The sequence below is a fragment of the Psittacula echo genome (assembly GCF_963264785.1).
Source record: "Psittacula echo genome assembly, chromosome: 1".
Taxonomy (NCBI): Eukaryota; Metazoa; Chordata; class Aves; order Psittaciformes; family Psittacidae; genus Psittacula; species Psittacula echo.
In genome coordinates, this window is record NC_137735.1 from 10,165,858 (window position 1) to 10,189,022 (window position 23,165).

A 23,165-nucleotide genomic window follows, 5' to 3' on the forward strand; every position below is an offset into this window, starting at 1 on the left:
GTGTATAAACAGCACTTTTTGTTTTAAATCCTTCTTATATTTCTGTGAACTTCTAAGATTGCTTCTGTGGCATGTTGTCATGCTGCTTTTCTATTTTGCAGTGCATTGCAGCTCCTTGCTTATTGATTCGGATGCTAATTTAGGAGAGTTAGGAAACTGCCGTGCACTGTCACGGTGCTGTTTCATTTTGTAATCTTGAATATGAAATGCATCTTTCTTATTGTTTGTTCTTATCCAAAGCACGCCTGTGTGCTTTGCTTTCAAGGCAAGGTGGGAGAGAGAACAGCAACAAACAAAAGCTATGGCTTATAATTTCTCATTTTCTGGGCACTTTTTGTTGGTGTGGATAGGAAATGTTGTGATGAAACTGGAAATGATGTGAGTTGCCACCCAGTGCTGGCTTTGCTGTGAGGCAACAGAGTTTTAATCCATGCTTTGGTGCCTGCAGGATACTTGAGGAAGATGCTTTACCTCACTGTATTTCTGGGCATCATTGCTGCACTCTGATATAAACTGAAAAAGGAAGATCCTGAGAGTGGGAAATGCTCTATTTTGAGATACTTTGTAGTGATTGCATAGGGCTTGTAAGCATGACCTGGGAGAATGTAGTGCCAGTAGCAGGAACAAGAAGGTTGTTCTGCACCCGAGAGGTTATTTCTTCCCGTCACTTCAGGGTCCTTTACTTTCTTAGGCAACTCTTTACAGCATTGCAAAGCTGCTATGGTCTCTAATCTTACTTTAATAACCCTAACTGAAATTAATTAGAATATTTAATAAGATCATATTATTATTTAGCTATGTGCCACAATTTTATAAAGAAAAATGAAATTGCTGTCCTACAAATTGCTATGTATATATATAAGCATATATACATACATTTATATTTTTTTTTATACAAGGAAAAGCAGTAACTGAATATTTCTACTAGCCCATTCAGTGTTAGAAGTGTTATCACTGGCATGTCTTATCTTGGGACATCTCTTGAAACAGATGCTAATGATCTGAAACATTAAAGGATCTAAAGTAGAAAGCAGTGAACACATTTATAATGGTGTTTTCCAGTTTGAGGATCCCAGAGCATTTTAAGATAAAGCTCTATAAATTACTGTTTTGCTTATTTTGCTCAGGAAAAGCCATTACTCATTGTCCAGAAAAGTCAGACAAACATTCAAAGGTGTAAGGGAGGAGCGTTTCTTAGCCAGTAATTAATCAGTGCAGTTGCTGGAGCTAATGCAACTATGTGCATGCTTATGGTGGCTCAGAGCTCAGTGTGGGCTCACAGCCCAAGTATTCACACTGAGGCTGGGTGTGTTTGGATCCTATGTATAATGTTGTGCTGCCAGATAAAGTTAGCTCAGGTGTAGTTTGGTGCGTGTGAGCATCTGTCACAAAACAATTCTAGGGTGATCATATCCCATTTCTCTACATCAGAGGTAAAAACATTACTCAGATGTTAAAATGCCATTATAGAAATCTATTTTATGGCATTATTTCCTTCTTGAATTCTTGTGTTTATTTCTGACTGCCCTATATTTCAACGAGGTGACAAGAGAATGAGAAGATGTTTAGAAAACACAATCAGGCTGAGATGTGGAAAGCTTTCTTTATTAAGAGAAATGGAAGAGTTTGTGACTCACTTGGAAAGAAGGTAAAGACATATAAAGGAGTCCTGGAGGTGTGTAAAAAATATACTGTACTGTTTTCAGAGTATAGAGCAGGTATTTCTTTTGCCATAATACAAGAAGTTATTTATTGGAATTGCAAGGCAAGAAGTTAGTTAGTCATATAAAATAGTTAGTCATATAAATGGGTATAACACCACATAATAAGCACGTGGAACTCATTACCACTGAAAATCATTGACACCAAGAGAGTGGTAGGTTGTTTTATTGTTATTTTTACTAAAGCTCAGGTTTATTAAACTAAAATACAGACGCTGTTTGTTTTCAGATTAGACAGAGTTATAAAAGACAACGAGTTTCAGGATATTATTGGCTGTTGATGGAAAAGTAATCAAGTGTCTTTATGGGCAAATGTGCCCCCAAAACCTGTCCATCAAAATGATTGAAATATTTAGCACTGACCTTTGTCAGAGGTGAGGCAGCGGGACAATGGGCTGACCTGGGAGCAATTCCTGTATTCCTCTGCATTACTGTAGTCCAGGTGCACCTGGAGGAAACTATTCAGGGAAAAATATACCACGACCTGAAATAATTCTTACTGGAGTCTCAGTGTATTAAAGAACCATTTCATCCACCGTGGAAATGTGCCTGGGTGGAAAATTCTGCGCAGCAACATAGGTGGAAGGAAAACTTTTTTTGCAGGTGCATTTGAAGAAAATTCTGCTTTTAGGAATTGCTGTGGTATCCAAAATATCTGCTGTGGAAAGGTCAGCCACCAGGATTTTAATGTTCGGTTTTATAGCCATCTGTGTAGTGAGCTGCATGAACCCCCCTATTTATCCGCCTTGGAAGGAGGAAGGGCTGAGTGAATTCCTGCTGGAATTCAAAGTTAAGCTTTCTGATGTGCTGGTCATCAAAAGTTTTGCTGAGATTAGCAAGCCAGCTCTTGCAGTTTAGCATTACTTCGGAATATGTGCTGAATTCCTGCTATTATGTAGGCTACTTGGGGCATTCAGCACATATGGACCTGTAATTAGTCCTTCTAAAAGAAGCTGTCCTGTCACCACTAATATGCTGATCTCAGTGTGTAACAGTGCACTGTATCTGTTGTTATATTTCCACTGACATAATGCACACTGGTTTATAGAAAGGAAAAGGGTTTGTAAAGCCTGCACAGGGGGCCACAGTTTTGACTGACTCCTTCTGATGTTTAAAAATAAGAACTGTGTGAATGTAAATTTATTACTTTCAAAACCATCACCCTCTCCAAAGCCTCGAAACCAGGATGCAGCTGTTGCTTTTTGATTTGAATCACAGCCAATTAATGTTAATGATTGGTAAATTTGAATCAGTCTCATGATTTGAATAAAAGATTAGCCTAATTTTTTATTTTCATGTGTACATGATAGCAATTAGATGTTGCTGCTTGTGTAATCCGTTGCTCTACTGTGACATTAAACAACTGGAATATTTGACCTCTGTTACAGCAAGTGATAAAATATAAGCACAGCCAAATTACTGCAGAAAGTTGAATTTGAATAATCTACTATCTTCCTCTTTAATTTCAATAATTTATAGCAGATGCACAACTTAGGACTGTACTTTCATACATCTTTTTTTTCTTCACCACTGATTGGTTCACGAACAGTTGCTATTTATTATTTATTTTGAAAGCTTTCCTCAGAAACCCCAGGAGATGGATCTTGTATCCATTCCTTAAGGCAAGTAGTAATATCAAACACTGTAATAATAATAAAAAAGCAATACTGTTTTGAGCAAAGCCTAAAAAAAGTGGCAAGTTAGAGATTGTATACTTTTTACTGACTAAATAATGGTGATTTAAAAAACTCTTTAGAACATAATATTGTAATAATCTTATTTTAGAAGGTGGATTAATAGACACAGAATAAAGTCTGAAGAAAGGTCAGCGGCAGCAGGAGTTACTCAACTGTTGTCTCAGTCCATTCAGTGGAGCGTTTTGGCAACAGGATCTCAAAGCCCATAAATTCATTCGCTTTTCTGCAATAAGAAAAGCAACCACCTTTCAGATTACCTGGGTTGACAGTGTTTTTCATACTTCAGATATCTGTCCACCGGAAACTTGACTTTGATCCTGGAGTTCTGGGAGGGAGGAGTTCTCAATTGCCTCTGCTCTCAGCTGGTTTTTAATAGAGCCTCGTGAAACAGCAACAGGTCTAGATAAACTCACTGTGGATTTAGTTTGTGAGCTCTGCTGACTTTCTCAGTTACCCGTTTCCTACCTAATCTTTCTGCCTGGCTTGCTCACACAGGCAGCAATCTGCCCAATTTCAAAGTGTTGACTGTTTGGCTCATCTTCCTCTCTCATTTCTGGACTGTTGCATCCCAGCCTTACCATTGTCCTGTTTCTTTTTAAGCTCCTTATTTTTCATTAAAACAGACCAAAACACAGAGAAACAAAACAAACAAAACCTCCAGCTTTACATTATGGATGCAACTAAGACCTGCTCTGATCAGTTGTGATATTGATAACAATATTACAAAGTTAGCCATTTGCTTTGTTTTTACCAGAAGGCTAAACTGCCACCACTATTGCGGTGAATGTTCTTCCTCTTTTCCTCCACCTGCAGCGTTCCTAATTCTTTTCCAAAGGACTGGCACTCCCTCCCCCCTTATCTTCACATCTCTCCATCTATTTCATCCTTTTTTCTTTATGTATGAGCCAGACACTATACAGGTAGATGGTTGCTTCTGGTGCTGCTTTTAAGCTAACAAAATTGTCTTGCCTACCTCCTGGTAGTGATCCCTTTTTTTTAGCCCAGAGCTATGGTAAGCAGTCAGAAGTGGAAGAATTAGTATTCATTCAATGTATTCAGAGGCAGAGAAATACCTGGTTTTATATAGCTGCAATTCTACAGCTGTGTGGGCAGATGATAAACAACAACTCTTCCTTCAAAATCATGATAGTTTTGTAAAGAAATGGGATCTGGGGTACACAGCTGAGCTCAAACATAGAAACCAAAGTACTGACTTGCTTAGGCAAAATACCTGCTCCTGAAAACTTCATAGAAACACAGAATGGTTTGGGTTGGCAGGAACCTTTAAAAAGGTCAGGTAGTCCAACCCTCATGCCATGGGCAGGGACATCTTCAACTAGGTCAGGTTGCGAAGAGCCCCATCCAACTTGACTTCGAATGTTTTCAGGGATTGGGGCATTTACCACCAAATCAGGGCATGGCTGAGATGTGCACACACATGGCTTTTTGCTGTCTTGCCCATGGAGGTGACCAACCATGGTGAATGTGTTGCAGCTAGCAGCTAAGGATAGTAATGTTTTAAACCCCATTGCTTGAATGTATTTGTTTCAAGATGGGCAAACAAATGTGGAACATGGACTTGGCTAGTAGCTTATAATGGTTTAATTGATACATTTTTCATGCAAATAGCGTAAATAATTGAACTAAAAATAATCAATATCAAATGATGGTTGCCGTCAGCCTTGTATTTAGCTATTTTGTTTCTGTGCTGGATGGATATATGTGTATTTGTAGGTTGTGCTAAATATTCTCTGACTATGAAGTCGCAGCAGTAGGTGGCAAACATGTATGAAATTAAAATTTTGAATGCATAGAGGGCATAAAAGTCTGGATGGCTGAGGAGGCTTTGCTGTGCAGGACTGTGATGTGCATTTCTAAGTAGCTGGAAAAGCTCACCAGACCTTGCAAGAACAAGGGAAAAAGAATCCTTAAATGGCTTTAAAATCTAAGCAAATCTTACTGCTTTTTTCACTCACTGGTGGACTTCCCCTTACCCTAGGCTAAACGCTGCCTAAAAGGAAGAACTTGAAGTTCTCACTTTTAAGTTTGGCACCATTTTTGTCGTGTTTACATGTTATTTAATTCATCCTTTGCAGGACTGGTGTGGGCAGGATGGATTCTGAGGATGAAAAACCTGAAAGGCTTCAAGAAAAGGGGGTGGGCCAAGTGTCCAGGAATAGTTTTTATCCTTTCTTCTGCATGTGGAAAGCTGTGAGAATTAGATTTGGTTCAGCTTTTTGTTAATTTAAATGAAATCTGGTTTATGAAAATGGAGAATTTGTCACTGGTCTTGCATTTCCTGTTGTGTTACCTTGCTGCATTTTCATTTACAGTAGCAAGATCCAAGCTGGGAAAGGGAAATAGAAAGAAAGTTTGGGACTGTAGCTGGGCACTGGAGTTTACTTGAGATGTACAATTCATTTGTATACTTCAGTTTTATATTACTCAGTAAAAATACTTAAAGTAAGAATGTGTACTGAGTGGGATAGAGGTGAACATTGCATTAGGAGTGATTAATAGATCTCATAATAAGATGCATGTGAAAGACAAGTTCATGGTTGACACTCCTTTCACTGTCACTGTAATTGTTTTGTGCATGCTGTTTATAATGCAATATTAACCGGTTTTGTTAGGGTTATTTCTGTAAATTAATGAAATTCTATACTTCCTATGCTGATCATTATTCTGTAACAGATGAACAGACATCCACCATCTCATGGTTGTTATTAGGATGTTTACCTAGGCAATCCAGAGCTTTTAGGCAATATTAGGAAAAGGATATGGATTATATTTATAGTCACTTGTATTCATCATGAAAAAGAAATATTTATTCTTGAAAGCATGGAATGACAATGTTGCCCAGAGTTTGGATAAGGTCGTGATGTGTTGCCTACTCTAGTTGTCAGGGACTGCTGTCAGATTGATTAGTCTGGCACTCTGTAAGAGAAAGAAAAATTATTCTACAGCCAAAAGTACGGTTTCCATTATAAGCTGTAAAGATCTTTATTTGTATTGAATTTCATTTGGGGTTTACGTGCAACTTTTAATCACAGGGTAAAACTAGGAAGAGAAACTGAAAGGCGTCATTGGAGATTAAAAGAAAAAAGTGTCTGATTTTGTTCTCATGGAAAGTATTCAGTTTGACTCCTAAATGTGACCGGAACAAATGTTTTGAGACAAAAGATCTGTAAGAAAAGTACTTTCATAAGAAAACAAGCTTTAATGTTGTATGCCTTTTCTTACAGGAAATTAAAATGCATGACTGACAGTGAAACTGTTGCACCTGACTGGCCTTACTACAAAACCATCGATAGGATCTTATCCAAAGTGACAGACCACAGTGATGTGAAAATGCATGAAAACCAGCAACCAGGTCCTTCCACATCACAGACGGAGGCTTCGCAGTCTCCATCAGCCAAGTCTACACCTCTGTATTTGCCATATAACCAGTTTACATATGAAGGAAGGGAAGAGTGCTTTGAAGATGAACACTCAGAGAGTTCGTCAAGCTTACTTTCTTACAAGCTGAGGTAGTATCTATTTTCCCCCCTTTGTTGTGTTTCACAGAATGAACCGGGTCAGCTATGTAAAGGGGACACCCTAGCATGTTTTTCTCTAACAGCTGCTGTATCTTTTCTGTAAATCACAAGTGAGATCTGTTCCCCAGTCTCAGCCACTTCATTGAATTAGGGCATTTTCTTTGTTCCTTTATGAGAGATGGGAAGGGAGTAGGAGGACCAGGGAAAAAGTTGTATAATATTGCCAAAACTCAGCATGCATGTCACGGCTCACATGAGGTAGAGTGTTTATTATAGGGGTATAGGCATGTTCAAGAGAGCCCTGCAGTGCAAGCTGAGATGTAACTTACAGTTTAGATGATTTTTGGCATGCTCTAGTTTTGCTTTTGGTATGAGTATGAAATTTCTTTGGCTTCACCTATTATTAAAATAGTGAAAAGATGCCAAGTAAATATTTCCGTGGACACCGAAGTGCTACTCATGCCGTTTGAAAGTGCATTGCAACATTTTAAATACAATTGAGAATGTCACTTTTTCAGAGTAAATGCTAGTTAGAGAATGCAAACGTGTTCCCTTTTCTTGATAAGATTGGAGTTCTCTTGAAGGCAGCGTTTTAACAAAAAGCAGGGTTGTACACTTGATACAATTTTTAGACTTTACTGGTCTCATTTTTCGCCCAGAGTGGTGTGAAATAAGAGCTCATTACAGTTTTCTGGCAGGAAAAACAGTTGGTCCTAGAGATCCTTATCATGAGCTTGTGAGTCTTTTACTATAACAGTGAAATTATCTGTCAGTCATGCAACTGAGAAGGTGTTGAGCTGGAAGAAGAACCAACCTAACAAGTCTGGATTATTGATTCCAGGCCTACTCTTGAATGAATGAAACTAGGGTAAATTCATTCAATCACTCAACCAAATAGCCCTGGAATAGCTGATTATTATTTCAAACTTATTTTTTTGGCAACTGAATATATATTAGGATTTACAATTCTTGAACTGTAGCAACCATTTTGTTCACAGTCAACAATTGTTTTTTATCCTAGTTCAAAGCTGAGCAGTAGATACCACTTCAGAGATTAATATAACATTTCAGGTGAGCATTGTGATCAGATTAAAATTTAGAAGGCACTTGTGATATTAATGGGGTGAGTATGTGCAAAGAGAAGTGGTATTCCTGTAGGGGGGTTTTGAAAAGCTTGTACAGCTTTGACCTGTTTAATTTACCCTCGTGAATGAGAGAAGAGTAGGGAACCCTTTCTTGGCCAGAAGGAAATACAGTGCTTGCTAATGATATCAGCTGGGTTAAAATCACTTAGAGCTACGAAGGGAAAAGCAGATAGTACTTTTAGAGTTACTAATAGAAAATCACGAACAGAGAAGCAATTTTCAGCTCATGCTAATTAGTGTGTCATCCTGTATTTGAAAAACGCTTTGAAATAGTGAACAAGAGAGAAAAGAACTCGCGTACAAAATCTGGGTCCATCTTGGCATTTTTGTAAATGCCCTTGGCCCTAAACGGTACACAGCTGATCTGACAGATTCAAAAGAGGAACTAAAGACAATACTGGGATTTGAAATTAAAAGAACATTTCAGGTCCTTAATTTCTCTCTCAATTTTTGTACTTTACAGCTATGCAAAACAATTATTTTGAAACATATTTTGAAAAACACACACATATATGTATGCGAAATATAGAGGCATTTTACAGCTGTGTATTTTAAAACTGTATATGCCTTATTTTTCTGTGCAACAGACTGCACAGTTCAGTCAACTGTGCAAAGTAAGCTTATGCTATGGGATTTTTTCTTCAGTAATAAAAATCATACTGTTGTGGCAACAGTGGATAGTCAAAACAACCTCAATCAATGCTTTTTTTTAAGCTAACTTTAAAACTTCTGAAAACTTTAGTGTTATTCCTTTAAAATCTCAGAAACAGCATTTGAGTGTCAGTTTCCTGTTTGCCACAGTATCCTTGAACATAGGAGGATGCTACTTGGCTACATAAATTATGACTTAAAAAAATTATTGAATTTTATTTATGATGGAGAAATGTGTCAAGATTTATACTTCAATAAATACATACACATCCTCAAGCTAAAAATAGTTGAAACTGTGTTTCTTTGTGTTTTATTTTAAATTCTTTAACTTTGGGATAGAATTTTGCTAGTTAGTGGCAATACAAGTATTGTGGGATAAAATTAATTTTTATTTTTGTTGCAATTTTCAGATGAAGAAAACATTTGGAATCCCCATTTTCCTTTAATGGGAATTTGTTTAGTATTGTTCTACCACAGCTCTTGGGCTTCAACAAAGCTAGTATTGTACTGCAGTGTCCATACAGCAGCTGACAATAATAGAATCATTCTGTTATTGTCAGATAATAGAATGCAATGTGTTGGAGTCTTGTACTGCAGCTTAAACTTTTAAAATCAAAATTCCTGACACCACTGGATGTAAATGACTTTTTATCTAATTGAAAATTGTTTTTTTTCACCCCATGGACTAATTTCTAGTCTCTGTTTTCATTGTTAAAGTAATGACAGAATGTAATTACACAGACTGAGAGTGTGGTTCAGACTTCATCTCTTCTGCCATTTCTATTGTACTGAAGATGGGGGTGAAAGAGTTACTTTTGTAGAATGGTAGACCATAAGAAAACCCCCGTGTCACCTAGTCTGACTTCTTGCTAAATACCATCCATGTATTTAAATTCAGTTTTTCTGTTGTGGAGCCCAGAAAAGTTATGGAGGGATTCTGTGACATACTTCCCTTAGCAGAGGACAACCGCATGTCTCTGTTGTCCTCTACTTCTTTGTTTCTGTGATTCATTTGACTCTTGGAAATTTTTTATTAGATATCCAGCCTAGAACTGATATATTCAGAAGATGGAGAATTCACTTTTCTTTCTAGGGATCTGTTCCAGTTATTAAACCCTTACTTGAACCAGTGTCTTGTTTCTAATGTGAATATAGTGAATTAAACTTTCAGGTGTTATTTTTCTTTATCTTTCTTTTCACTATATTGGAGACCCTTTCAGTATTTTTCACTTTTTGCCCCAAGGTGATTGTGTGCCATGACCATACCATCTTTGCTATTCTTTAATTTTTAAACATAGATTGAATAATTTGGTACAGAAGGCTTACCCACAGAGAAACAGTAAGAATTGGTAACATAAATTAACCAAGATACGAATTGTTTAAAAGAAGAGCATTAAAACTTGGTGAGGATTCTAATTCCGGAAATAACAGTTTTGGCAAAGCCTGTAATCTTTCTAAAATTATGCCATGGCTGTTTAAAATCTGAATGGGCAGCATCTACAAAGAAGTTTGAGCTTTAGGCTATGCGCATTATGTCATGCATCTTAACTCATTATGCAGAGTTATCATAGCAAGATGCTTTGCCCAGGCTCCAAGCCATTTTTGTGGTTCCTTTTTAAACCTGACTTCAAGGATGAGCCTCATTAATTCCTGAATGCATTTGGCTGTATTTGAATGAGCCTAGCTTACTAGAAGATCCAGGTTGCCTGAGTTTCAGTCCTCAGACTCTGAGGATTGTTGTGCCATCTCTAATATTAATATTGCTTATTTCCAAATAATTGTTAACTCTTTTCCATGAAGATATGGATTATGGAGGTCTACTCAGATTTGTACATAGCTAGAAAAGCACAAACAAGCCAGAAACATCTGTTAGCTGTTGAAAGCCACAGATTCCAGAAACTGATGGAACTGGAGACCCATTTGCGATGAAGTAGTCAGAAAGGAAGAACTGTTTTTATGTTTTTGTGGAGGTGATACATTTTGGTAGACCGATTACTCTTTGTATTCAACTCTTGCTTCATTAATTATTCACACACACTCCTGAAATGAGCCTTATGTGAATGTAAGCAATCTATCAAGGAACCTTTAATTGAACAGTGTATTAAATTGATCCTAGATAGGTAGGTAGACAACAAATTCACTTGAGACTTGCCTAATACCTTGCCTAGTTACATCTGGAGGTTTTGCTTTGTTCCCCCTGGTCTCCAGTATACACTCATTTCTGTTCAGCATCCTAGATGAGATGGAATTCCCTTTGTTCATTTCCTTTTTTTGAACCCTGCATTGCCTGTTTTAGAGCATAATGTGTAAATAACTCAGCAAGGTTCTGCTTGGAACACTGTCCCAATGACAAAGCTCTTCCACTCTTCATTTGTGCAGTCAGGGGAATGCCTGTGCCAATTCTCTTGGAGGCCCCTTGCCATAGACACTAGAGGCCCAAGAGTATCCGAGGATTGTATTTGAGGTCCTGGATTTCCTAGACTTCTCTTTCCTCCAGATCTCAAAATCCACCTTCAGAGACCAGGCTTGACAGAGGCTTTGGATGCTGTCAGGATCTGTTGCACCCCTATTGTCCCAGAGGTGCTGGCTGCAAAGGAATCATAGAATGCAACATGGAAAATCAGCAATAGGAAATGATTGGTGTTTGCTACAGCAAATACTGATCATTTCTTATGCTCATGCCTATAGATTGCCAAACTAGACATACTCGTAGCTGAAACTATTTGAGGATACTGATGCTGGTGGGTTACTCAGTGCTGAACCCATAATCCTATTTCTGTTTTCCTCTTGACTTTCTGTTGTACGAATTTATTGACATTGGAGTGTTGTCTCTGGCGTGCTGCTCAGGAGACCTAGAACTTCTCAAGAAAGATGGCTCAGTGTCTGAGGAAACACTTCAGTATTCAAGTAAACTCCTTCAGGCATCACTGGACATTTTACATTGTTCCATGGTGCTGAGGGTTCTTTATTCGTAAATTGGATTCCTTAGATCCTTCTTTTGCAGACCTCTTCTCAAGAGCTCTCCTTCAAGAGCTATTCTGCAAAGAGAGGATTGTAAATTCCAAGTATATGTACTTGTGAGTGATCATAAAACTCTCATTACTAGTCACTATGGCTGGAGAGAAAAGGAGATTGGGAACACCACCAAAGCCAGGGATATCTGAAATTTCTTTTCAATGAAGACTAATTACCGAGTTGTATTTGTTAATTGTAAAGAAACAGAGAGAGTACTTAGGAGACCTTGAAGAATCCTTGTGCCCTGGCTTTTGGGGGGACTTTTCTGTGCTGAAATCTGATGTGAGCACGCACTTGTCAGTGAGTGCTTTCTCAGCTACTGGCAGAATACAGATATTGCTGACACAGTTCCCCAGGTAGCTGCCATCACCACCAGACATTTTGCCTCTCTTTCCTCTCTGTAGCTGCCCAAGACAGTTATTGCATTGGATGTATAGTTATACATCTTACAGGCTTTTTATGAACCAAATTTAACTGAAAAACAGATAAAATCCTGCACAGACCCTAGGAAAATGTTTCAAAGATTTTATTTTCCCTTCTCTTAAAAATAAGGCTCATTTTAGGTCTTTCCATCCAAATCACTCCATCTTCTTTTTTATTTTAATTTTTTTTTTGTCTCAATTGAAATTAAAACCCACATGGCAGCCACAATTGTCAAGAAAGTCCCGCAATGTTCAGTGCAGCTCAGTACCACTGACATGCCCCAGATTTTCTCTCTCATTCCTTATTAAGGACTGTTCTCACCAGGGCTTACTTTGACAAGACACAAGCCCTCTTGTGGCTCTAGGAGCCAGTTCTTACATGTTTCAGGCAGGAGGTCTTACCATAGCTACTTTCTAGTACTGTATAGGGAAGAGAATAGAGATCGATTGCGTTTTCAATGTTTAAATCCTCTGGGAAGACAGGTTTAAATTCAAAAGGTGACTTTAGCTAAACTAATACCTTCATTTCAAAAAGTTTCTTGCTCAGCCTATCAGAAAGCATGTATTCTTTGTGAATGGGAGTGCAATGATGGGAGCCTTGGAATAACAGATTCAGTGTTGTCCTTAGACTGCTGTAGACCTTTTCCACTTGCTTGACCTCTCTGAGAACTACATTTCAAATCATTCCAGCCCTTAGAGGTAGTGGGGGCAAACAGAATTTGCAGTCAGCCAAGATTCGCTCTTTCAGGATCGTCTCGCTGTGATAATCTCTGTGATCAGCTGCAAGTTTGACTCATAGTTTGAGCAGAGCAGCGTGTATTTATTTTAGCACGTTTATTTGGTGCTCAGAATCAAATATGATATATAGAATCTACAAAAGTGAGTTTATTTTGTATACCTTCCAAAGTTTTGTTTAGTAAAGATGATGACTTCTCCTTTCCCTTAGCATTATTATAGCAGCGTAATGGTGATAAAACTCTTTGAATTGTATAAGTAAATTTAAAGTCTTGGATAATCTGAAAGCCAGTGGTCTTTGTTCGCTATGTTAGTGTACATTTAAAACACATTTAAACAAGATTGATGTTTTTTCTTGCCTGTGCATAAGGGGACAGCACATTCAAATGACTAAAGAGTACTCACAGTTTCCCTCAAGAGCAATTCGGGTTTTTTCCCTCTAAGATTTTAATAGCATTTAATTTAATCCACTTGTTTCTTTTCATAGACCTCACCCTTTTTGGATAATTGCACTCTTGAATGTCAAGGAGCTTGTGTCTTTTTGTTTTATTTGCATTAAGTCTTTCAGGTGCTTAGGATTGTTTATTTCTCCTCCTGAGAGATCTGAATGTCAGTCATTGTTGCACAAAGCCTGTCAAGTAGGATAAAAATGTGAATGAAATTATGATACAAATCTGTCACAGCTCAATGACCTCCCTCCCTTTCTTCACATTAATAAAAACACATTTCTGAAGAGTTCAAGTTATCCTTGTTCAAGGATGTCTTGAAATATGAAAGGTGTTGACATGGCATACAACTCACAACTGTGCCATCTCATTACTGCATCCTACTTAGAAAGGATACTGCGTTTGGCAGAACATGGCTGAGATGGCTCTTTGTATGAAGGGACATAAAAGGCCTATCATCAGATAACTATGATGCTGGGGAATCCACTCTGGAGTTAGAAAAAGTGTGAATGAACATGTGGACTATTATTTAAGTTAGAAAAGAAGTTACCTGGCTGTAACTGAAGGTTTTGAAAATGTACAGTACACTTCCACTTTCGCTTGTTACTAGGGCCTCATGTTACTCCACCTCACTACAACCTCCTTTCAGGTATTTTTAGATATCAATATGTTTCCCCCTGAACCTCCTTTTTTTGAGGCTAAATAACCCCTGTTCCCTCAGCCACTCCTCCTAAGACTTGTGCTCCAGACCCTTCATGAGCTTCATTGTTCTTCTCTTGACCTGCTTCAGGACCTCAATGTCTTTCTTGTAGTGAGAGGCCCAGAACTGAACACAGTGTTCAAGGTGCGGCCTCACCAGTGGCCAGTACAGGGGGATGATCACTGCCGTGGCCCTGCTGGCCACATTATTGCTGATACAGGCCAGGATGCTGTTGGCCTTCTTGGCTGCCTGGGCACAAGCTGGCTCATGTCAGCCCCATCAGTCAGCACCCCCAGGTCCTTTTCCACTGAGCAGCTTTCCAGCTGCTCTTCCCCAAGCCTGTAGCATTGCATGGGGTTGTGGCCCAAATGTAGGACCTGGGCCTGAACCTTGTTGAACCTCACACAAAAATAGCCTCAGCCCATCAATCCAGCCTGTCCAGATCCGTTTGCAAAGCGTTCCTACCCTCCAGCAGATCAACATTCCTGCCCAACTTGGTGTCATCTACAGACTTATTGAAGGTGCACTCTATCCACTCATCTAGATCATTGGTAGATATATCAGACAGAACTGACCAGTACTGACCCCTGGGGAACACCACTTGTGACTGGCCACCAACTGGATTTAACTCCATCCACCACCACTTTTTGGGCCCAGCCCTCTAGCCAGGTTTGTACCCAGCAAACAGTACACCTATCCAAGCCATGAGCAGCCAGTTTCTCCAGGAGAATGCTGTGGGAAATGGTGTCAAAGGCTTAGCTGAAGTCCAGGTAGACAACATCCACAGACTTTCTTCATCCACTAAGAAAAGAAGGAATCTTGTAAGCCTTATCTTGCTAAATTTTTATGTTGTTTATAATGTTTTGTGATGAAGCATATAAATAAGTGTTCAGTGCAAGGGCTAGTTCTGAGACTAGTATTCTGTAGTGGGACCAGCCTTACTTATGCGATGCTTTAAAAAACAAGCTTTAACTTACACCACACATAACAGTGCAGCACTTTCTCTGTGTGGGATGGTTGTTGCAGCTTTAAAATTGGAGTTTTAATGGCCAAATAAGCAAAATTTGGCTTCTCCCAACACAGTTTATAAATTCAATGTGTAAGGGAAATCAAGATTAAAAAAACACCACCCCCTGAAATGATGCCTTCTTTTCTTCACGGAAAATTCTTATTAAAACGAATGAGATTTAAAAAGTGTGGTTTTTCCTCGTGGTTGTTTTTTTTTTTTTTTTTTTTTTTTTTAATTATTCTTATTTTCTTTTGTTTTTTTTAGCCTGTAAGACTATGCAAGTAAGTAAGCCATTCACACTAAATACTTATGTTTTGGCACAAACTTGAGAGGGGATTTATTGGAGAGCACAGAGGGGTTTAAAAATAGGACTAGGTTGTAGCTAGGCCAAGAATGTAGTATAGAATTTTAGGTTCTAACATAGGTTTCTTTTTATATAAATGAATTTAATTAACAAATATTCACATTTCAGAGCTGAAGAAAGACCAGTTAAGAAAAGAAAAATGCAAAGCTGCAGTTTCCAAAAGAAGAAGCTAAAATTAATGGAGGCCATGTTGGAAGAACAGAAGAAGTTGAGTAGAGCTATGGAAGAAACTTGTAGAGAAGTGCGCAGGATTCTGGATCAGCAAAACATCATTCAAGTTCAAAGCTTACAGTTACAGGAGAGAATGATGAATCTACTGGAAAAAATGATCTCCAAATCTAATGTGTAGTTTCCTTTGTGAATGCCTCTGAGATTACTATTGATATAATAGATATCCCCTTACTGCACACCATACGTGTGTCTGTTGCCCTATTCCCAGGTTTTACATGGAAATTAAAACCCTAGTGTAATCTTAGTTAAGCAAAGAGAACAGATAATGCAGAATGAGAGCTATCCAGTATGATAAAATTAGTGCAATATATGCCTAAGTTGAATTATTTTTATACAGAAAGGTTAAGGGATGAATAGCTCTGGGAACTCAGTACTGTTTATGCCTAGGTCAGGTACTGTTTTACAAACAGTGGTATTGTACATTGCTTCACATCAAGGACTATAGCTTGACCTGTTGTAGAACGAAATAGTGCATTTCTAAACATGGTAATTGCATCCTAACTTTGCTGATGATTAAACCCTGTTTTGAAACATACATTGTACAAGTGACCTACGGCTCTTGTGAAGATCTAGTTGAGGCCATGAGATACGCAATTTTAAACTCCCTGCCTGATATGAATAGTACTCTAAAGTATTAGGTTAAAAATAGTCTATTCAAATACACTTTTGATATTAAAGAAACCCCTCAAACCACCTAACTATATACTGAATACTAAAATGTATAGAAGATACTTGAAATTGCTTTTGATATTAAATGTTTAATTTTTTTCATTATTAACTGGAATCTGTTGACTTAAAGAACAACCAGCAATGAAAATTCTCATTTATTCTCTATCACAAAAGAAAATTATTGTACTGTGTGTATATACATAAATATATATAATCTATCAAATGAAATAAAGAAAAAGAAGAAACTTATTTATTATCGCTGGGCAGATATGCTTTGGGACAGAGAAAAATACTGGGAGAGGTAACCATAGTCGAAGGCTTTTAATTCTTATTTGCAGTGTAAATATCTCCTATACTGATGCTCAAAATATAGAGATGGAAGTAAAGAACATTCAACACCCCTGTAGTGGTATTTGCCGTGGCACAGCTTTGGTGTGCAATTAGATGTTCAAAGGCGTGGTCTGCAAGGCAGATCAACATTGATACACCACAAGAGGGAGCTGGAGGCATAAAGGATTGTATTTAAATTGTTGAAGTCCCAGCAAGTGTTCGGTTCTTTAATGAAATATGACATTGAAATAACCTTTAATATAAATTCAGAAAATCGTTGGCTGAATTTCCTATATACCATTTCTTTTTGTGACCTCCTTGAAAATCGTATTTCTGCTGCTTTCACTGTAGTTCAAGACTGAAGGTTAGATTCAGGTCTAGAAAGTACACAATTAATGTTAGTACTAGGAACTCAGGCCATTTTCCATTCTCACTATTAAATAATAACCACTCTTGAAACTTTGTTTTCAAAGGTGTTTGCATTTTCCTATATAATTTAATGCACTGGTGCCTAAGCTAATATTAGCTAAACTAGTTTAAACCCCAGATCCAACCAATTAATCTGTAATTATGGTTGGTGAACAGGATAAAGGTTATACTCACCAAGCAAATTAATAATATGTGGAAATATTTCTTAGAAGATCCTGCCGGTATGAAGATTAAGAATGATTAAGTATGTAAATGTGGCCCAGTTCCTACAGAGTTTAATTCATGATAACAGGATAATGCAAATGTAGGAGAAGACTGAATCTGCAGGAAAATGGTGGCTGCTGAAGTAAAGGCTTTTAAGTAACTTTCCTTCACTCCACCTTTACTCTGGTGATTGGGTGACTGGAAAAAGGGCAATTGTCTGGTGTGATTCTGCAAAGGTAGGGTCATAGCTGACACTTAGCAAAAGTGAAGCTTGAAATAATTTTTTGTATGGAAACTGAATGTCATATCTGGAAGAGAATCATGAAACCTTATTACATCCCTGTCTGCAGAACTACTCTTAAAAGCAGGACTATTCCTAATGTCATATGGGTGACAAGAACACTTGCCAGAGCACTGTCATAAAGGCATATAAGAGAGAAGGAATATATGTTGTGTGCTTTGTCATAGTTTTATACATTCCAGATGTCGATCTATTGGGTAGGCTGATATATCTGTGTCACAGTATTCCTGACACTTTGTTTACAGTAAGATATAAAGAAACTCTTCCTAACTCCATGGGAATTAAAAATATTTACTGATATTATCTACTTGAATCTTATAGCAATTAAATCCAATTAATAAGCAATAACAATGGCAGCAGATTTGAACCTTGCACCTTACAGTAGATAGCCTCGCTTCTTGCATGCTATGAGAACTATAACTCCAGTGCTGTAGGAACACAGGAATGGAGGAAATCCACTGATTCCTTCTCTGCTAGCACAAGCAACCATGTCATATAATCCTTTTTGTAAATGTTGGACCCGTATCTTAAAATGAATTACATGTTTTGTTCCAAGAATTATATGAAGAGCTGCATGACAGCTGGGTAAGCTGCAATTTAGAAGACTGCTTCTAGGATTATTCCTGGTCAATTTATACTAATTTCTTCTTGTGTGAACACTGTGATTTTGCTGCTTTCTGTAGTGTTTACCCTTGAGAACTAGAGGTTGAGTCCCATGCAGCCCTTCTTCAGAAGAATAGCACTCTTTTGTAAGGTAGCGATTATTCTGATGACTGTTTTGCTGATTTTGCTCTTTGAGTTCATCCTTTTTAAAGATGAATGACCAAGATGATATACAGCATTCTAGATGAGACTTTGAACATTGTCTTACATAACTGCATTAAAGGAAGTAGTGTCTTCTGGAGGTTGTGAGATTCTGTTTCTCTATAAAACATCAATTTTGTAGTAGTTAAATTTAGAAGTTTAAAATCTCATCTCTTTAACAAAAGGCTTTATTTCCATCCTTCTGGGTTATCTGTTTTCTAGCCCTGTTTTTATCCAGAGAGTGAGCACAGCACTGCTTTAGGCAAGTAGAACTAGTTTCATATATGACAGAATTTTTCTAAGACTCTTTTTGGCAACAGTTTGAAAATTCCCTGCCTACCCATAGTTTCTTTTTTGCTGCTATTTTGTTAGTTTTAGTAAAGACTAAGCATTTACTTGAACAAATAGTTTGAGTGATTTTCCTGTGTGTTTGGAGGTTTTGGTTATTTATTGTTGTATTGTTTTATAAGTTAGGCACAGATTTCTCATCTATCTGGGACTGTTAGCTGCAGGTAAAGATAACTTAAATGTCTGAAATATTCTGACTAATTATAACTTGAAAGATCTGCCTGGAATTAAAATGCTTGGTACAATTCCTGGTTTGGCAAAACTGAGACACTGCTGCTGTGTCTATATGAGTAGGGAGTTTAGAGTGTAATAAGTATGCAAGCAGAGCACATCAGGGGTTACTGAAGTTTATCACTGTAACTATGACATTAAAGGAACTCCCTCGTGGCTTCTCAAAGTGTGATCAACAAATAAACTGTTGCATAGGAAAATAAATTCCTTATTTTCAGGGTAGTAACGGGGTCAGCACAGGACGATATCACTTTCACTAACTGGAGCGCCTCTATTACATAAACACACACAGATGGTGCAAATGGAAAAAAATAAATAGGGGAGGAAACACACTGCCTGGAGGCAGGTGACTTTGTGAGTGATGTAAAAATAGAATGAAAAGGAACCTGAGGAGGCAGATGAGAAAACGAGACATTGAGAAACATGCGAGCAATTGAGAGGCAGATTGTGATAAAAGGAAACATAGGAAAAAATAAGTTGGGCAAAGGGGCAAAGTAAATGCCACCACAAAAAAGCTGGTAACGACAGGGATGAGAAGGAACACAACATTTTAGAAGACAAGAAAGTGAAAATGGAAGGAAAAACATAAAGTTGAAGGAGAAAAGTTCCATTATGAAGAGATAACATTAGTGAAATTCTGTATATTTTGAACAGGTAACTCCAATAGATAACTTAGACAAGTTATAAATACGATACAGTGAATAGTGACCCCACCAGAGAAAAATAAACCTCTGGACAAATATTTGGAAGCAAAAATATTTTTCACAAACTCACAAAGAGCCATTAAGTAATTTTTATAAAGATCCCATTATAACTAAACTGCATTTTTTCATGTTGGTATTAACAGTTTGCTGCTTAAAATAGTTTGTGATTTTTATTCCTTGAATTCAAATTGGAAAAGCATTTTAAGATTTCATTTTATTTCAGGCCCTGCCAAGGTTAACCGTTATCCATGAAACCAGGCCATATATTTATGGACATGGAATGTCTTTTATGATGTTCTCCGTAAACAGCTATCTCTCTTGGAAAGTACAAAATCAGCAGAAAAACACATGTCCAGAATTCCTAACTTATTTTTCCAGATTTAATCTGCCCAATTCAGCAGAGGCAAGAAGAGTTTATAACTCTGTAGCCTTACCCTAAATTGGCAGCCAGGTTCTGTGAACAGTCTCTTGTACTAAAGTAATTGGGACTACTCAAATGAGTAAATTTTTTGAACTCCATATGTATGTTTGCAGGATCAGTTCCTATGCTGATAATGTAATGTGAAAGGCAAATTTGAAAAAGAAATTTAGGAACATTTGGTGGTGTTATGCAGCAAGTAAATACTAACCATCTGGTCTCTAGATTGCTAATCTATTTCCCCTGATTTTATGGGTAGCATACTTCCTGTGTGTGCAAGCTTGAGACTACATCATTAAACTTTTGTGTTGATCTTTTTTTTTAGTGTTTTAACAGAAATATTTAACTTACTTTGCCATTTTGGAGAGGGGGAGAATTTTGTTCCTATGCATAAATTTTCTTGATGGAAATTCTTCATTCTCCTACATGTTATTTTAAGGTGTTTTATATAAGGATGAATAATTTCAAGTATGTTCTTTGAAAAACAGACCAGACATCCGCAGTAAAAGATGTTAAGTTATATGGAGTTGACTAATTACTACAGATAAGATCTCAGTTTGATCCTGGTTGAAAGTTGTGTCATAGAATCATAGAACACCAGGTTGGAAGGGACCTCAAGGATCATCTGCTCCAACCTTTCTTGGCAAAACGACAGTCTAGGCATGGTGGCCCAGCAACCTGTCCAGCTGAATCTTAGATGTGTTGAACGTTAGAAAATCCACCACTCAATGGGGGGATTATTCCAATCGCTGATGTTCTCATTGTGAAAAATTTTCCTCTTGTATCCAACAGGGATCTCCTTAGGAGTAACTTTTGCCCATCACCCCTCTTCTTTTCCACTTGATTCCTTATAAAAAGGCAGTCTCCATCTTCTTTGTAGCCATCCTTTAAATGGTGTTAAGGAACATGGTGTTAAGGTCTCCCCTGAGCCTTCTTTTCTCAAAACCAAACCCAGTTTTCTCAGCCTTTCCTCAGGTGGCTTCCCAGTCCTTTAATCACCTTTGTGGCCCTTCCCTGGGGCCTGGGCTCTCTCCAGCCTGTCCACATAGATTTTGTTTAGTGAGCACCAAAAATGAACACACTATTGCAGGCCTGACAAGGGCTAACTAGACTGGGACAATGACATCTTTATCTCTGTTGGTGATGCCCTTGTTGCTGCAACCCAGCATCCTCTTGGCTTTCTTTGCTGTCACTGCTCACTCATATTGAGCCTGTTGTCCACCAGGACTCCATGGTCCCTTTCCACAGTTATGCTCCTGAACTGGGTAGATCCCAGCCTGTGCTGCACTCCTGGGTTGTTTTCCCAAGTGCAAGACCTTACGCTTGTCCTTGTTGAACTCCATAAGGTACTTGTTAGCCTACTCTTCCAGCCGTACCATGTCATCCCGTAGGGTGGCTCTCCCTTCCTAAATGTCCACTTCCCCACTGAGTGTGGTATCATCAGCAAACTTTACCATGGTACACTTGATCATCCAGGTCACTTACAAAGATATTAAACAGCATTGGGCCCTGTCAATCCCTGGCAAACCCCACTTGTGACAGGTTGCCAACTGGAAAAGGAGCCATTTACCACCACCCTCTGGGTGCAGCTGGTCAGCCAGCCCCCCACCCACTGCACAGACCACTTGTCAAGACCGTAGCTTATCAGTTTCTCAAGGAGGGGGCTGCGGGAAACTGTATCAAAGTAGAAAATGTCCACTGCTTGCCCTCCATCAATCAAGCAGGTTACTTTGTCAATCGAGTTTGTCAAGCACGATTTGCCCCTGATGAATTCGTGCTGGCTTTTCCTAATCATGTGCTTTATTTGATTTGTGATAGCCACCAGGAGGATTACTTCCATAACCTTCCCAGAGACTAAGATAAGACTGATAGGCCTTAATTTCCTGGATCCTCATTTAAGCCCTTCTTGTAGATGGGGGTGACATAAGCCTTCTTCCAGTCTTCTGAGATATCTCCATGATGTCTCAAAGATTATAGAGAGCACCTTGCAACAATGTCAGCCAGCTCTCTTACCTTCAGCTGGAAAACTTCAGGGCTCATCGATTTATAGGAGTCAAGCTCCTGTACTATTTCATGTACCAACTATTCCTCCATTGTCAGTGGGTTTATATTTGCATCAACCTGGATTTTTGTTCCCAAGGCCTGGGACTCAACAGTGCTGGTGGAGGCAGAGGTGAAGAAACTGCTGAGAACCTCTGCCTTTTCAGTGTTGTGAGGACTAATGCACCTCTCATGTTTAACAGTAGGCCAATGCTTTATTTCTGCTTGCTGTTGACATATGAAGAACTCTTTCTTGTAGTTTCTGACATCTCTGGCCAATTTCAATTTGGGCTGAGCTTTTGCTTTTCTAACTGCATCTCTGCATACTCTGACAATGTCCTTGTAGCTCTCAATGGGTATTTGTCCGCTGTTCTATCTCTGGACACTCCTCTTGGCTTTGAGCAGACTCAGGAGCTCACACTTAAGCCAAGCGGGTCACTTGCCCTGCCTATGTCCCTTGTCTTTAAAGGGGATGAACTGCTTTTGTAATTCCAGGAGAATGTTACTTGAAAAACTGTGCGTGCTTGCTAACTCCTTTATCCTCTATTAAAGCTTCCTATAGAATCTCCCCCAACCCCAAACTGAAGTTTGCTCTTCTAAAATCCAAAAACTTTTGTCTTAGTACTAGCCTTCAGCATGCTCAGCAGGAAACTCCACAATATTGCAATCACTGCAGCCAAGGCTATCACTAACTGAGATATCACAAAGCAGGTTTTCTTGGTTTGTGAGAAGCAGGTCCAGCAGTGCCTCATTCCTGGTTGGCACATCTAACATTTGTACGAGGAAGCAGTCCTCTACACATTCCAGGAGCTTGATGGATGATATGTGAGTTGCTGTGTTGTTCTTCCAACAAATGTCTGGGTAGTTGAAGTCACCCATCAGAACCATGTCTGTAAAATATCTGCAATGTGGTGAAGGGTGTTGCTTGTATTCCAAATCTCTTGTCAGTTAAAATATTTCTTTAAAGAAAGTAGCTCATCTAAAAGTGTCTTTCAAAGTAGCTGCCTTCAGT

The 23,165-nt window shown here is 38.4% G+C and overlaps 1 protein-coding gene across 1 annotated transcript in view; it reads left to right on the forward strand.

Annotated features, from left to right (window-relative positions):
• The window catches only part of MSANTD1 (Myb/SANT DNA binding domain containing 1), a 30,990-nt gene extending 15,047 nt beyond the window's left edge, over nt 1-15,943 (forward strand). Inside the window, exons 3-4 of the mRNA XM_080631553.1 lie at nt 6,664-6,948; nt 15,553-15,943. Coding sequence (XP_080487679.1) covers nt 6,664-6,948; nt 15,553-15,793 — 526 coding nt within the window. The 3' untranslated portion in view covers nt 15,794-15,943. The remainder of the gene's footprint in view (nt 1-6,663; nt 6,949-15,552) is intronic.
• Nucleotides 15,944-23,165: the final 7,222 nt, after the last annotated feature.